The sequence below is a fragment of the Crotalus tigris genome, unplaced genomic scaffold, assembly GCF_016545835.1.
Source record: "Crotalus tigris isolate CLP2741 ecotype Arizona unplaced genomic scaffold, ASM1654583v1 scf7180000017754.2947050, whole genome shotgun sequence".
Classification (NCBI taxonomy): Eukaryota; Metazoa; Chordata; class Lepidosauria; order Squamata; family Viperidae; genus Crotalus; species Crotalus tigris.
The window spans coordinates 2636602-2650729 of record NW_024096616.1 but is presented as its reverse complement, the minus strand read 5'-3'; the positions used below and the strand labels follow the sequence as shown (position 1 = coordinate 2650729).

The 14128-nt window shown below is 37.1% G+C and overlaps 1 protein-coding gene across 3 annotated transcripts in view; it reads left to right on the top strand.

Annotated features, from left to right (window-relative positions):
• Positions 1–14128, top strand: part of ANXA6 (annexin A6) — a 45940-nt gene that overhangs the window by 8188 nt on the left and 23624 nt on the right. For all 3 annotated transcript variants that reach the window (XM_039340918.1, XM_039340917.1, XM_039340916.1), the window contains exons 3-15: positions 2484–2574; positions 3066–3160; positions 4238–4351; positions 4518–4608; positions 4984–5063; positions 5154–5210; positions 6501–6594; positions 7927–8022; positions 8595–8653; positions 9595–9717; positions 10057–10115; positions 11930–12008; positions 13026–13107. In XM_039340918.1, the coding sequence (XP_039196852.1) occupies positions 2484–2574; positions 3066–3160; positions 4238–4351; positions 4518–4608; positions 4984–5063; positions 5154–5210; positions 6501–6594; positions 7927–8022; positions 8595–8653; positions 9595–9717; positions 10057–10115; positions 11930–12008; positions 13026–13107 (1120 nt within the window). The remainder of the gene's footprint in view (positions 1–2483; positions 2575–3065; positions 3161–4237; positions 4352–4517; positions 4609–4983; positions 5064–5153; positions 5211–6500; positions 6595–7926; positions 8023–8594; positions 8654–9594; positions 9718–10056; positions 10116–11929; positions 12009–13025; positions 13108–14128) is intronic.

The window sequence follows — 14128 nt, the reverse complement described above, 5'->3', positions numbered from 1 at the left end:
CTGGCTCAGGAATTCTGGGAGTTGAAGTCCACGAGTCATAAAAGAGCCAAGGTGCCTACCCCTGCCCTAGAAAATAGAAATAAAGAAAGTAGAGGAAAATTACAGTGTGGAAGAAAGATGGCAGTGTATCAGAGTCTGGATTCTGTTCTTTTTGTGGTAGTGCTAGAAGAGGTGGCACAAACATGATGTAAGAAGTTGACATTATCAATAGAAGAACCTAGGACAAAGTAGTTCTATTTATAACTTCAAGGCTCTAGGCATCTGTCAGAAAGCCAGGGTGACTCATAGATGTGGGGGAAGGGATATGAGGAAAGAGAATCTATTTTAATTATACAAGTGAGATTTCAATCGGAGTCTGTTACTCAGATGCTTAAAGGTTCTTCCAATGTTATATCCTTGCTTTGCCATGGTCACTTCCACATTTGCTCCTTCGCATGAATAGTCCCTAGCTCAAGGCCAGGTGCATCCTGGGGAAGGAAAGGAATTGTGTTATAGAGAAATGTGGAGTGTGATAGTTCCCATAAACGTGAAGGATAGACGTTTCAGCTCAGTCATAAAAATCGAAGTGAGCTGTATTCTATGACTGTCCCACTGGAATGTGTTTCTAAGTATATAAGCAGCCAAGTATTAGTCACAGCTGTCGACGTGGAGAAGAAATTGTATGTGCGCTAAAGTATCATTTATCATCCTACATTTACCTTTACCATCTTAGCTGAAAGCATTCTGAGAGAGGCCGCATCTAGTGAGAAGCAGCTGGGGGCTGCCTGAAAAGAAATCTGCTACGGTCTTCATTGTGATTTGAATTGGAGAATGGCTCTATGGAGGGGAGGTGATGTTCATGGACTACAGTGAAGCGACAGTTTCCCAGGAAGGAGGGAGCACATTCCAAAGAGGGGAGGGCCAGACAAGAGGGGGCTCATAGCAGAACTGGAATGTGGGAAGAAGAAGTGATTTAGGATAACCAGTCCCTAGAATCTGCAAGGATTAGGTTAGGGTAGTAAAGGTTTAGTCTAGCAAGATTTTTTTCTATAGGATGTAAGCAAGTAAAGAATTGAACTTTGATTGGATTTGTCACATCATTCTTGGCTTAGGCCTGACAGATATTTGTGAAGAGATATTTGTGTTCCATGTCTATGGAGATTCTCAGTCATCCAGGTCATGGTTGTCCCAAAGCTGCTTTTCAAAAGGCAATTGGACTTCCTTTATTTTTTCCTCGAAGACGTTTCATTTCAGAATTGAAGAGGCTTGGATGAGAAGCGAAATGTCTTCAAGGAAAAAAACAAAGTCCAGTTGCCTTTTGGAAAGCACCTTTGGAGAACTGCTCCGTCTTTTCTCTCAGAACATGTGATGGAACATTAGCAGCTCCATAAATTTGCCTCTGAACGGCATTGTTATTTCATACTGAAGCAGTAGGTGTGAACTTAAATGGTCTCCAGAAGATGGTACAGGAAGACCTGTAGGAACGTTGTCCATGGGGTCGCGATGGGTCGGACATGACTTCGCAATTAACAACAACAACAACAACAACAACAACAATACTACATTCATCTCTATCTAACTGTCCCAAAGGGAAAAGACAAAAATGCTAGAGAATCTTTTGCAAGAATACCTGTAATAGGTGATTTATTTATTGTGAATGTACATTAATGTTCAAAAATGGGTTGGGAAATGCCACAGTCCTGAAATGCTTGCTTAGGCTGAGCCCTGTAATCTTAAAAATATCTTTTGGATCATATGAGTTAATCGCTCTAGCTCTAAGCAGCTTAAATAGGGCTACTACAAATTCATATAACTTTAAATGTTAGTGAAATTTCAAGGAGGAACACTCTCTACAGTTCTGGAACTACCAGCTACATCCTGTTTTATTGTCATATTATATATAATTCCACTCTGTGGTACATTGAATAGATTTGGCTTGCACTCAAATATTGTGTTCGCTTCTGATTACCACAATATAAGAAGGACATTGAGAAAGTAGAAAGAACACAGAGCAGAGTGACAAAGATGGTGATGGGGTTTTAAGGCTAAATCCTAAGAAGAGTGGTTAGAGAAACTTTCTTTAGCTAAGGAAGAGAAAAGGAGAGATGTGTTAGTTTTTTTTTTCCCAAATATTTGAAAGGCTTTCATAAGAAAGAAGGTATGGATTTATTCTCCACAGATCCTGAGGTAGGACAAGAACCAACAGGTAGAAGTTTTGTAAAGGGACATCCAAGCCTGAAATAAGAGGGGACTTCCTGACTATGAAAACTATTAAGCAGCAGAACAACTTTCTTTCTGAAGTCCAGTCATGAAGTCACTGGAGGTTTTCAAGCCACAGTTCTTAAGTAATTTGTCTGGAATGGTCTGATGATTCTATCCTTGGACAAGGGATTGAAGTAATAGATCTCCAAGATCTATGATTCTATGATTATTGTACATTCTATAGGTGACATGTTTTGAAATTAATAACAATTTGATTTTTATCTTTTTTTTTTTCACTTTAGGCTGGGCGATATAGGGGTTCAGTGAAGGATTTCCCAAACTTTAATGCCAACCAGGATGCAGAGGCACTGTACAATGCTATGAAGGGATTTGGTATGTCTTCAATATGAACTCCTATCACTTTGAATTAAAATTTGTTACAGTTCTCATATACATCTGGCTTTTTAAAATGTTTTAAGCATGTGATTTAAAAAAAATCAATAGTAGTGTTTTAGGTACAAAACCAACTGGAAGAAGGCAGTGGCAAATCATATCCACAAATGTTGCCTAGAAAACTGCAGGGAATTGTCCAGGCAGTTTCCAGGAATAAAAAAATGACTTGAAAATACCCCTCCCTACCCAAAATAAATCCAATAAGAGCACTTCATGACAATGACATCATCTGTGCATTTTCTTTTCTATGGAAATAGTGTGCAAGAATGGTGAGAAGAAGAGATAATAGAGTATTGTTTTTTTTCTAGGTTTGGCATATAGGTAGTGGATCCAGATTTTTTTAAGGTGATTCTAATATATGTTATATAACTTGGCTGTCGGTTTTAGGACCCAGTTATCTTAAAATGACTGAGGCTTTTTTCCCCCTGCAGGCAGTGATACAGAAGCTATACTAGATCTCATAACATCCAGGAGCAATAAACAAAGAAATGAAATCTGCCAAGTGTATAAGGCTCTCTATGGAAAGGTCAGTCTCAGAATGGATGGGAAAACTGGAAAAAAGAATTTATACAAGGCTTGTAATTTCATCTTTAATTACTGGATTGTGAATGGCAAACATCCATTCCTCCAGATATCTTGACCTCTCCCATGTATGAATTTTATCTTTTTATGCTTCATTATTGTCTTCTTCTACATCATGTACATCTGATTCTTAAGGTCTTATTTCATAGTCATGATATACTAATGATCAGACTGAATTTTTACCTCCTTCAACTAAGGAACCAAGGATATACTTGGAGCAAAATTTTAGGATCTGTTAATCATTGCCAGTGGTGAGCATATCTTTTACTCTGGCAGCTAGCCCCCATACTCCAAGGGGAAGACCTCCCATCTTTTAAGTCTGTTATATAGGATATACATACATTTACCTATAGGACCCTTTCCTGTGGAAGAATAGGAGGAAATAGGTCATGAGTCCTATATGTCTAATTTGAGTGTTCAAAACATATGCTTTGAACAAACAGGATAGAAATAATTTGTTATGCAAAAATTCTTTGCTTTTAGCTACCACCTCTTTAAATGTCTGGAACGCAGGAGATCAAGTGGGGTCTATTTCACTTTGCAGGAGATGTCTTCAAAGAGATGTAAACAGAAGAAAGCTTGCTTTTTTAATTGGCTGTCAAAACGGAGGACAAAATAAAAACAAGATTGGTCTCTTTAATGCTGAGTCTTCTGATTCATTCACAGAATTTAAGGGGAGTGGCAGCCACAAATAATGTATAAGACAATGCTGACCATTTTCTGACATTTAAATCTCATAACAGTTCTTTCATACATTGTGTAATAATAAGTTTCTCCTTAACAGTGGTATTCACATAGATTAGATTTTAATTTAAAAACAGAAGTCTGTTTTTTGCTTTCCACTAGAGAGATGCCAGTTGATATGTTAGCAAAATAAAGTTTATTTGTTTCTGCTTCCAATGTAAGAATTCAGTTTTTTAATTGATTCTAAGACTATATTTTTCTGTGGTGAGTGGTCTTCTTATAAACTGAGCAAAACAAATAGCTTTTTAATTCCTTACCTTTTCTTCCTTTTTATTAGGACCTGATTGCAGATTTGAAGTATGAATTGACTGGGAAATTTGAACGACTGATTGTGGGTCTAATGAGGCCTTTGGAGTACTTTGATGCCAAGGAAATCAAAGATGCTCTAAAGGTAAAAGTTTAATTATGGTTGTCATTACTTCTGAGCTCATGAAAATACTAATCATTTTACTATACTTTTAAAGTACATTTTTTCTTCTGCAGAGCATTTACTTTTCCATCTTTTAAAGTAAAATATATTGTAGCTGATACAGATAAGTTGTGTTGCTTTTTCTTAGGGGATTGGGACTGATGAGAAGAGCCTGATTGAGATCCTGGCATCTCGGACCAATCAACAGATCCATGCTCTGGTGGAGGCTTACAGAGATGGTGATTACTGCAAGATCTTTTTATTGAGTTGGCTTCACCCACTATTCATTCATGGCTGTTAAAGTTGCAATAAGATCTACAGGATCATGCTGGAGAGATTATCACTGAGATGAAGTTAGCCTTTTTCTCTCTGTCTCTAACAAATATTTAATCCTGAAGGTTTAACTTTACCTCAGTGATCATGGGCAAAGGTTCTTTCAGCCTTTTGTTCAGTTTGTACAATTATCTTGATATACTGCTTTTGTCCTTGTCCTTGTGCTGTTAGTTTGTGGAGGGATGCATTTATGATTGCTTGCTCAGTTTTGTTTTTGGCATTTATATATCAGATGAGAAAAACAGCAAGGTTTGTTAGTAACTTTTGTGTGGTTTTTATAGTGTATGAAAGGGACTTGGAGGAAGATGTCATAGGAGACACCACAGGACACTTCAAGAAGATGCTCATTGTACTGCTTCAGGTATGTTGGTCTTTGTGTTCTCTTTTAGCTTTTATTCTAGCCTTATTTAGCCGTACTAATAGAACTGATGCATTGTGTTTTTTTAAATAGGGAAACAGAGAAGAAGATGATGTTGTGAGTGAAGACTTAGTAGCACAAGATGCCAATGTAAGTAATCATCACTGCCTAAGTGATGATTCAACAAAGGAAGAATTTAATCTTTTTTCAAATCCAGTTCTAGAAAAGAAAGCATATTCTAGAGGGTGAACTAAGTCCTGTGTAGATAATTTTTGTAAGTTCTGATGTACTTTTTTTCTACAATTCCACAGTGTATAGCCCTCGATAGCAATCAAAACTAAACACTTAGAAACACCCATTTTAGTGTAAATAAGGATAGGTCTGATAAATGCTTGTTTATATTATCTCCATCAATAAATAAACTCCTAATAGAGGTGGTCCTCAAGTTATGACCATAGTTGAGCCCAAAATTTATGTTGCTAAGTGAAACATTTGTTAAGTGAGTTTTGCCCCATTTTACGACTTTTCTTGCCACAGTTGTTCAGTGAATGACTGCCTTTGTTAAATTAGTAATGCGGTTGTTAAGTGAATCTGGATTCCCTATTGACTTTGCTTGTCAGAAGGTCACAAAAACTGATCACATGACTCCAGGACATTGCAGCCATTATAAATATGAACCAGTTGCCAGGCATTTGAATTTTGATCATGTGACCATGGAGATACTGCAGTGGTCGTAAGTGTGAAAACCGGTTCTAAGTCATTTTTTTAGGGCCGTTGTGACTTTGAATGGTCACTAAATGAACTGTTGTAAGTCGAGGACTACCTGTATTAGTCAAATGATTTGTCAATCTAGCTCTAATTGGTTTTCTGTGCTGTTACTCTTTTGATGTAGATAATATTTATAGTTTGTCAATGTAAAAGAGTAAAGAATAGGATTTCAGACATTCTTAACTGAATGCTAAATTCAAGGAGATATTCTCATTGGACTGCATAGCCTCAGAATTTAGGTTGATTTGTAGATATATTCCTGAGGCTTTGGCAAACTGCCATAGATTTGATATATTGTTTTGTTACATTGTTTGTTACAGGCTATACATTTATATAGTACTTTTTCACCAGGAATTGAAAATGGCATGCATAGCAAACCCTTCTCCAATTTTCTTCACAGTAACTATACAGTATAGGTAGGATGGTTTAAGAGGAAGTGATTGGTTAAAAATCATCTAATAAATATTGACATAAAGTGATCTTAATTTTTATTGAGCTATCAGATCAGTATTACATATCAGTTTTGAGAATTTACTAATGCTGACTAGAGTTATATGGATCATTATTTTATGATGGTTTAGAGCTTCCAAGATAAGATGCTTTGAAAATGTTGATGGTAACAGTAGTTGTTTCCTTTTTCATGTTGTCCTGTGCACTTATGTTTTCTAAAAGGACTTGTTGGAAGCTGGAGAGCAGAAATGGGGCACAGATGAGGCCCAGTTTATCTACATTCTTGGAAACCGAAGCAAACAACACCTTCGGCTAGGTGAGCTGGAACATTGCTGTAAAAGAAATAATAAAAATCATTTGAATCTTAAGAATCTCAAATTTTCTTAGCAACTTGTGATCTCTTTCAGCAAGACTTCATGTGTGGTAGGTAGGTAAGAAGGGAAGAAGGGAAGGGAAGGGAGGAGGGAGGGAGGGAGGGAGGGAAGGAAGGAAGTTACATTAAAATCATTCATTGGAATCTGGTCATGATGTCCTTCTGAAAAAAAAAATAGTTAACCAAGACCGAAATAAACAGCCATTAAAAAATAGCCACGTATAACCACAATGTTGAAGGTTCTTTGGAAAATATTTTAATTGCAGTTATTTCATTGATTTAAATTGAAGGATATATTTCATAATCTCTTTGCTATATAAATATATGAGGTTTTCTATTGCATTGCCAAAGATAGTCAAATTGAAATATTATGCATGATTCAAATATTTCCTAAAACAAAATTAACATTTGTAGAACGTTTTTAAATGTTTAAGGTAAGTCAAATGAATAGTATTCTTTGCCCTTGCATCATCTACATATTAATAGGATAATACAACTTGTCTTTACCAGAAAACTTGAATCTAAGAAGAGAAAAGTGAAAGTCTAAAATTTGTTAATTTTTTTTAAGATGATGAAGTATTGTGCTTATAAATTTAGATTGCTCTTTAGCATTTTTTTAAACATAAAAAAACCACATGGAGCAATTATTAGCTGAAGTATTTTCTATTGTAGAACATTTCCATCTCATTTTATCGCATAGCTGTGATTCAGTTTATCTAGAGATCGGTGGTTGTGAAGGTTATTAATTTTCTGAAACAAATAAAAAAAATAGAACAATGGGTTTGCAAGATGCATCAAGGGCAGTTGGTCCTTTACTGCTTTTGTTTGCACATTGGGTTGGCAAAGGAAGTAGCTACTATCTCATGAGTTCATTTAGAGTTGTGGATGCTAACACATAAAAAAATTAAAAAATAGCCAAACTCAAGATATTTTAAGACTTTTAAAATGTAAAACACGTCCAAAATCTCTTGAGATCCCAAGTGATGACATAGAGATATTTCTAGACTTTGCTATCTCATAAGACTTGGTTTTTAAAATTCTATTACATATAATTATAGTTTCAGGGCTTCCTCCTGTAGTAATGGATGCACGATGCTGCTAATCTCACTATGAAATGGCAGTAATGCTAAATATTCCGTTTAAATTACATTGTGATATTGAGGTAGCTCTATATAAGCAGGTGCCATCTGGAATTCAGCACTTTTGATATAGAAATAAGCCAAGTGCAAGTGTGTTTATGAGAGAGACAGAATACCTATCTCCCACTATTTTCAGTCTTTAATGAGTATCAGAAGATTTCGGGAAAATCCATTGAGATGAGCATCCGAGAAGAACTATCTGGGGACTTTGAAAAATTGATGCTGGCTGTAGGTAAGCTGGATCCTACCTTATAAAGTATTTTTTGAAGAACAGAAGCAGGCATGAAGGGACTTCAAAAGCCAGAATTAGTCAAGTTAAATCTGAATGAGGTTCACTTTGATTAAGATGAGGAAGATATAGAATCCCTGTAACTTACGTCTACGAGGAACGTGTAGATGATTTCCAAACATCTAGCAAATTCATAGAATTTTTTGAGATAGAATAGGGGAGAGAGAGGGATATCTCTTTCTCTGATTGTTAATAATTTCACCATTCATGGTTAAGGGTAGTAGTTATATATCAGAGAGAGATTTGGGTTGTTCAGAATAAAAATTGGCAATAACATCTGTGTTATGAGCATTTTCTTTGTCAGTTGAGCATAAGGAAATCATGTTGGAAATAATGCAATTAAGAGTCCAAGAGGAGAGAATGGCTGCCTAAAACTCTACTCAGGAGGCATCACAGTGCAAGACTGAACAGCATTTTTTGTCATTTGTGACGCCAGACAGTAGGTTTCGAAGAATTTCAGAAAATGCAGTTTTGACCCTCAGACTTAAAACTCTCTCTCAACACTCTCTCCACAGTGAAAAATATCAGGAGCACAGCTGAGTATTTTGCTGAAAGATTGTTCAAAGCAATGAAGGTGAGTAGCACTCCAGGCCTTCTAGAGAGTGGCTTTCATCTCCTACTATATGTATTTTCTGAACATTAGGAGGACCACTGCTGACTTCTCTAGATTTTAACTGTTTGGACTTTTCTAGTATCAAGATTAAAACAATGAATGGAAATTTAAATCCACATCTGCCTATCTAGTTCCAAGGAGTGAACACTTAGCTAATTTTAATAGTTATACCGTGCGACCTTTATTATGATAGTTCATAAAAATGAGATGCTAGCCTTAACAAGTGTGCTTTGAATCTGTATCAACTCAACTATACAGATTCTAACTGCACAGGATTTTATACCAGCACATGTTTTTGAAAAAGAGTTTTGGATAAACTAAGTCTATTTAAACAGCCAAGTTTGTATCATAAATGTTATTGTAACAAGAAGCTACTCGTTTTAGCTTTCATCAGTCACAATTCATTATAGGTATAATATGTAATCAGTATTGGTACAAAGAATGACACAAAAAATGTTTGTTTTAAAAAAGAAGGTCAGAGAACAAGAAAATTAAGAAAACATGTTTTAACATAATTCATATTTCTAATACAAGGTTTTTTTATTAATTTCTTAGCCAAACATTGGCTTTAGCAAATAGCATTAACAAACCATATTTGGAGGAACCTATTCAGGATAATATATGCAATTAATACAGAATAAAATATAATTTATCATAAAATAAATGTTAAACAATATTGACGTAAGAGTATTAATCAGTTATTACCATTATAGTTAATAAATTTAGAAAATGTTGCCTTATTCTCTTTTTTGTTGAGGATGCCCTATAAATTTTTCCAAGGTGTTTTGAGATGCACATAGCAATTGGGAATAGCCTCCCATATTGGATTCTAGCATCTTCATTAAAAATTTGAACATCCCATGTCCCTTTGGATTTTTGTGACCTTAAATGATTCATTCTAGGGTTTCGGGACAAGAGATAACACACTGATTCGCATCATGGTGTCACGGAGTGAGATTGACATGTTGGATATTCGGGAAATATTCCGGACTAAGTATGAAAAATCTTTGCATCATATGATTGAGGTAAACACTACATATTTGCACTGCAGAGGCTGTGTGAAGTTTATCATAGTAATTTATATTTATAGTGCACTGAATATTATTAAGCAGGGACCTAGTGCTGTTGAAGGTATCTGCGATCTCATCCTTCCACTTGTTTTCATGTTATGCTTGGAAGAGATCATCAGCACAGAGACGATTCAGGCAACCTTAGAGAGAGACGATTGGGTTAAACTTTCCTTTGTGAGAGCTTAGGTTATGTTTTTGTGGCAAGCATTTAAGTATTATAACTTTCATCTTAAGGATGATTTGCACTTTGGCTATAATTGTGAAGACCTGAGTTTTCCTCTCTCCCTTTTACAGAGTGACACATCAGGTGATTACAAAAAAGCACTACTGAAACTGTGCGGGGGAGATGATGAGTAAGTCCAATTCTGAAGCCTGGTTTCTTGTGGGGGAGGAATGCTTTTTAAAGGCTCTCAGTTGCTGAAACTCTTTTTGAGCCTGTATCTCTAATAATAATATTTCCTAAGTGGTCTGTGATTTTTTTTTTCCTTGCAGGGCTAGTTTCTCCTATATCGTAGCGAATACGTTCCCCCAAATTTTCTGTAATATTTTCTGGAAAGTGAGGTTTTTCATCTGAGGGTGGCCCATTGGACAGCAGATCCTTCACCTCAGTTTTTGTTGACAAGCTAAATATGTGTTTGTCTGCCTGGAAGGATTTTGATTCTTTTAAAATACTCTTAATGTTCATATTATAATTATAGGGGAAATCTGTCTATGTGGTCACTAAGAGATGACCCAGTCTTGATGGCACATAATCAACCATATTATAATGTATTTTTAATCATAATACCTCAGCCACAAAATGTAGTAGGAACATATTGCTATGTGTTTTGAAATGCTTTGATCAGCAAATAATTGATTATTACCCATTTCTATGTTTAAGCCTCCATATACTAGATCTAAGCAGGTTCAGCTTCCTCTCTCTTTATGCCTCCATATCAGAACTTGATCCAGTATGTGGGTATATACTGCTACTGCCCAAATTCAGTAGTTGAACCTGTGAGATTTTATAGTGAGACACTTTGGACCATCCTTCATTAATTGTTGCATTTCAAATACACTAGATGTTAACTTTCATCACAGCAGTGATCACTACAAATGTTAAGTAGTGTAGTTGGGACATCTAGAAAGTAAATATTGCATGGGATGATGGCTTGGGCCAATTGCATATGTCAATATTTAATGCTGGTTGTGATGATCAGTGATTTTACTAAGCATGAGAACTACTAGTGTATTTCTTACACTGTATGGAAATCAGTGCAGAGAAGAGTGGAGTAGCAGCAGTACTAATACATCTTTTAAAAAACTCATAGAATCATTTGCATTGTCTATCCATGTGTTGCTTTTGCAGTCCTCAAATGACACTGAAAATAAAATATTCAATTGAAAAAGTAACCATGCAGGCTACATTTGAGACAAAGGGTACCTGCATTCATTGTCTTCCCACCTTTTCTCTTCATTCAAAGCTGTGTTGATCGCATTGCACTTGTAACAGAAGTACTGAGGTGCTGCTAGGTTGAAAGGATTAGCTGGTGATTTCACTGTTGGGGGAATGTCTAGTTGCGTGCTCCTTTCATGTCCCTGTTAAGGAGCTGGTGCAAAAGATGGGAGCTCACCCTATCCACGGCAGGCTTGCTGCTTGTCAGCCTAGCATGCTAACCACGCAAGTCACCATGCTCCTTCAGCTGTGTTGATGCTTTATTTTTATTCAGAGAAAGGCCTAATCAAGATTTTAGAGTTGGGCTAGCATAGGCGTTTAATAATTTGCTTATGATCCTAGTACACATTAAGAAGTACTGCAGCTGCCTTTTGCAAAGAGAGAAGAAAAAAACTCACCTAAACTAGATAGATAGATAGATAGATAGATAGATAGATAGATAGATAGATAGATAGATAGATAGATAGATAGATAGATAGATAGGCAGGCAGGCAGGCAGGCAGGCAGGCAGGCAGGCAGGCAGGCAGGCAGGCAGGCAGGCAGGCAGGCAGGCAGGCAGGCAGGCAGGCAGGCAGGCAGGCAGGCTGGATGTTGTTTGAGAGTTTAGGTACAGGAGAATTGGGATAATGTGACAGGCACCAGCTGGATTTGCACAGGATCTGCATCTTCATGTTTTAATATGTCTCTGCAAATGTCACCCACCTTGTTTCTTTCCATCCCTTCCCCTTCCAGTGCTGCAGGTGAGTTCTTCCCTGAAGCTGCGCAAGTGGCCTATCAGATGTGGGAACTTAGTGCAGTGGCCAAAGTGGAGGTTAGAAGCCAGCCTTCCCTTCCCTTCCCCTACCTGTGGCTTGCTGGCTCAAAACCACAACTGCTTCACTATATGCACTGCTAATGCTCTGGACCTGATAGATATCTTGCCTATTCAACACTTCTCCCTTCCTAACAATTTCTAAACCTGCAACTTTAACTAATATGCATTCATACCTAAAAAACGTATTTTCCCCTTCCTTGCTCTTCCACATCTTTAGGCATTAACATTTGAAGATGTTGATTATTTCCCAGTATAATAGGTTATCTGTTATCTAAAAAACAGTCCAATGAAAGTGCCTTCTTGTAAGTGCCAACACGCACCCAGTAGAATCACTGCAGCTTCATGAATGCATCTGCAATATGGATCTTTAGAGCTATGTTAAGAAAACAATCCATAGCTTCTATTATAAAATCAGATTAGCAATAGGTGGGTTTTCTTTTTTTGCTTGTTTTGCTGTGTGAGCTAAACAACGTACTAAACATTTCACTAATTACTTTTAAGGGGTGAATTCACATATGCCACATAATAGTGGATTATTTTACCAAGCAAACCGCCTCCTTTCTCAGACTGTTCTTCCATCATGACATGTTACTGCCTAATACAAGGAAACAGACAGTGATTAAATTATGGTATATAATCACTGGAATGGACTGTGTGAATTCATCCTAGGCTTTTTGCATGTGAAACAGTTGGAGAGTCAGTCCTAAAGAAATCGGGTCTTTTTCAATTCATGTCTAGAAGATTGCCGATGTAATCGGAAACAGGCACTGAGAAATTGAAATATCATTTAAAGATACCCTCCACATGCTGACTCTGGGAGATGCATGGGCATGGAATTTATCCAGCTGTTCTCCAATTGTTTTATTATATTTTCTTTGTTTTAAATAAAATAGCAATTGTTAGGAGAAGAATGGGGGTGCATTATTTGGATGCCCTTCTGCTTTGCCCTCGTTCTGTGCCTCTCCCATATTAAAATAAATAATTTTAATTTAAACTACTCTTACATTTCTGCAGCTGAAAGGAACTATTTGTCCAGCTGCAAATTTCAATGCTGACGGTGATGCAAAAGTGCTCAGGAAAGCCATGAAGGGGTTTGGTAAGTAAACCTTCGCAATGCGTTGATGCAGAGTAAGAAAAATCTTCTTTTTATTCAATGGTAAAGTGACAACATTTGTAGACTTCCAGGATAGGAAGTATTATTGCTTGTGTAAGGACCCACTTCAACTAACCACCCAAGGAAGCAGAACTCTTGAAACAGGCATTGTCTCAAAAGGATACTTTTATTAGGGGTCAGTGACAGTAGGGAAGACAAGGCGAGATCTGGGAAAAATCCCACGCAAACGGTATAGTTAAGCTAGCAATATTCCTCCTCCCACCAAGGTCATAATGTCCATTTGAAATTCAGCCAATCCACAGGTGATTAGCTGATGTGCGGGTGATTGGCACAGTTGGCGCACATCTCAAGGTCTTCTCCAGCTTTCCTTTCTCTGGAACCATCTCCCTGATAAGGGAGATGCATTCCTATCTCAAGGATGGAAGCAGGAGAGGGAAAGTAGAAAGCGAAAGTTATTCCAAGCTCTCCCTCTCCCCAGCAGAATGGCAGGCCCCAAAATTAGAATATATATGCAAGGGGACCTGACAGCTTGTCCAGATTTCTTCCTAAGGCAGTCTTTCTTAGTTGAATGCTTTTAAAGTGTAGGTAATGTTATAAATCCATTTCCCATTTCCAGTCACATTCTAGGAATGGTGTAGCCTGCACCTCAACCTTGCAATGTAGAACTCCATTGCTAGGTTTTATTCTACTAGAATCAATATTCTAGTAGAATAAAAATAAACCATTCATGAAGGTTTGGAGACATGTTATGATTTAAATCTTGAGTTAAGTCTTGGTGGTCCGTGGCCATGAACCATGGCCACAAAAGGTACTTAAATGGGGTCTGTGGGTGAAGAAAAGGTTGAGAACCATTGCTCTGAAACATTTCTTGGCTACCAGTGGCTATGGTTCTCCTTCCGGCCATCTGCTTCAGGTAGCTGATTGGAGAGATTGATAATCTTTGTAAATCCTAGGCAGCCATGAAACCGAAGCCAATGCAAAGCCAGCAGCGGTATACAATGCT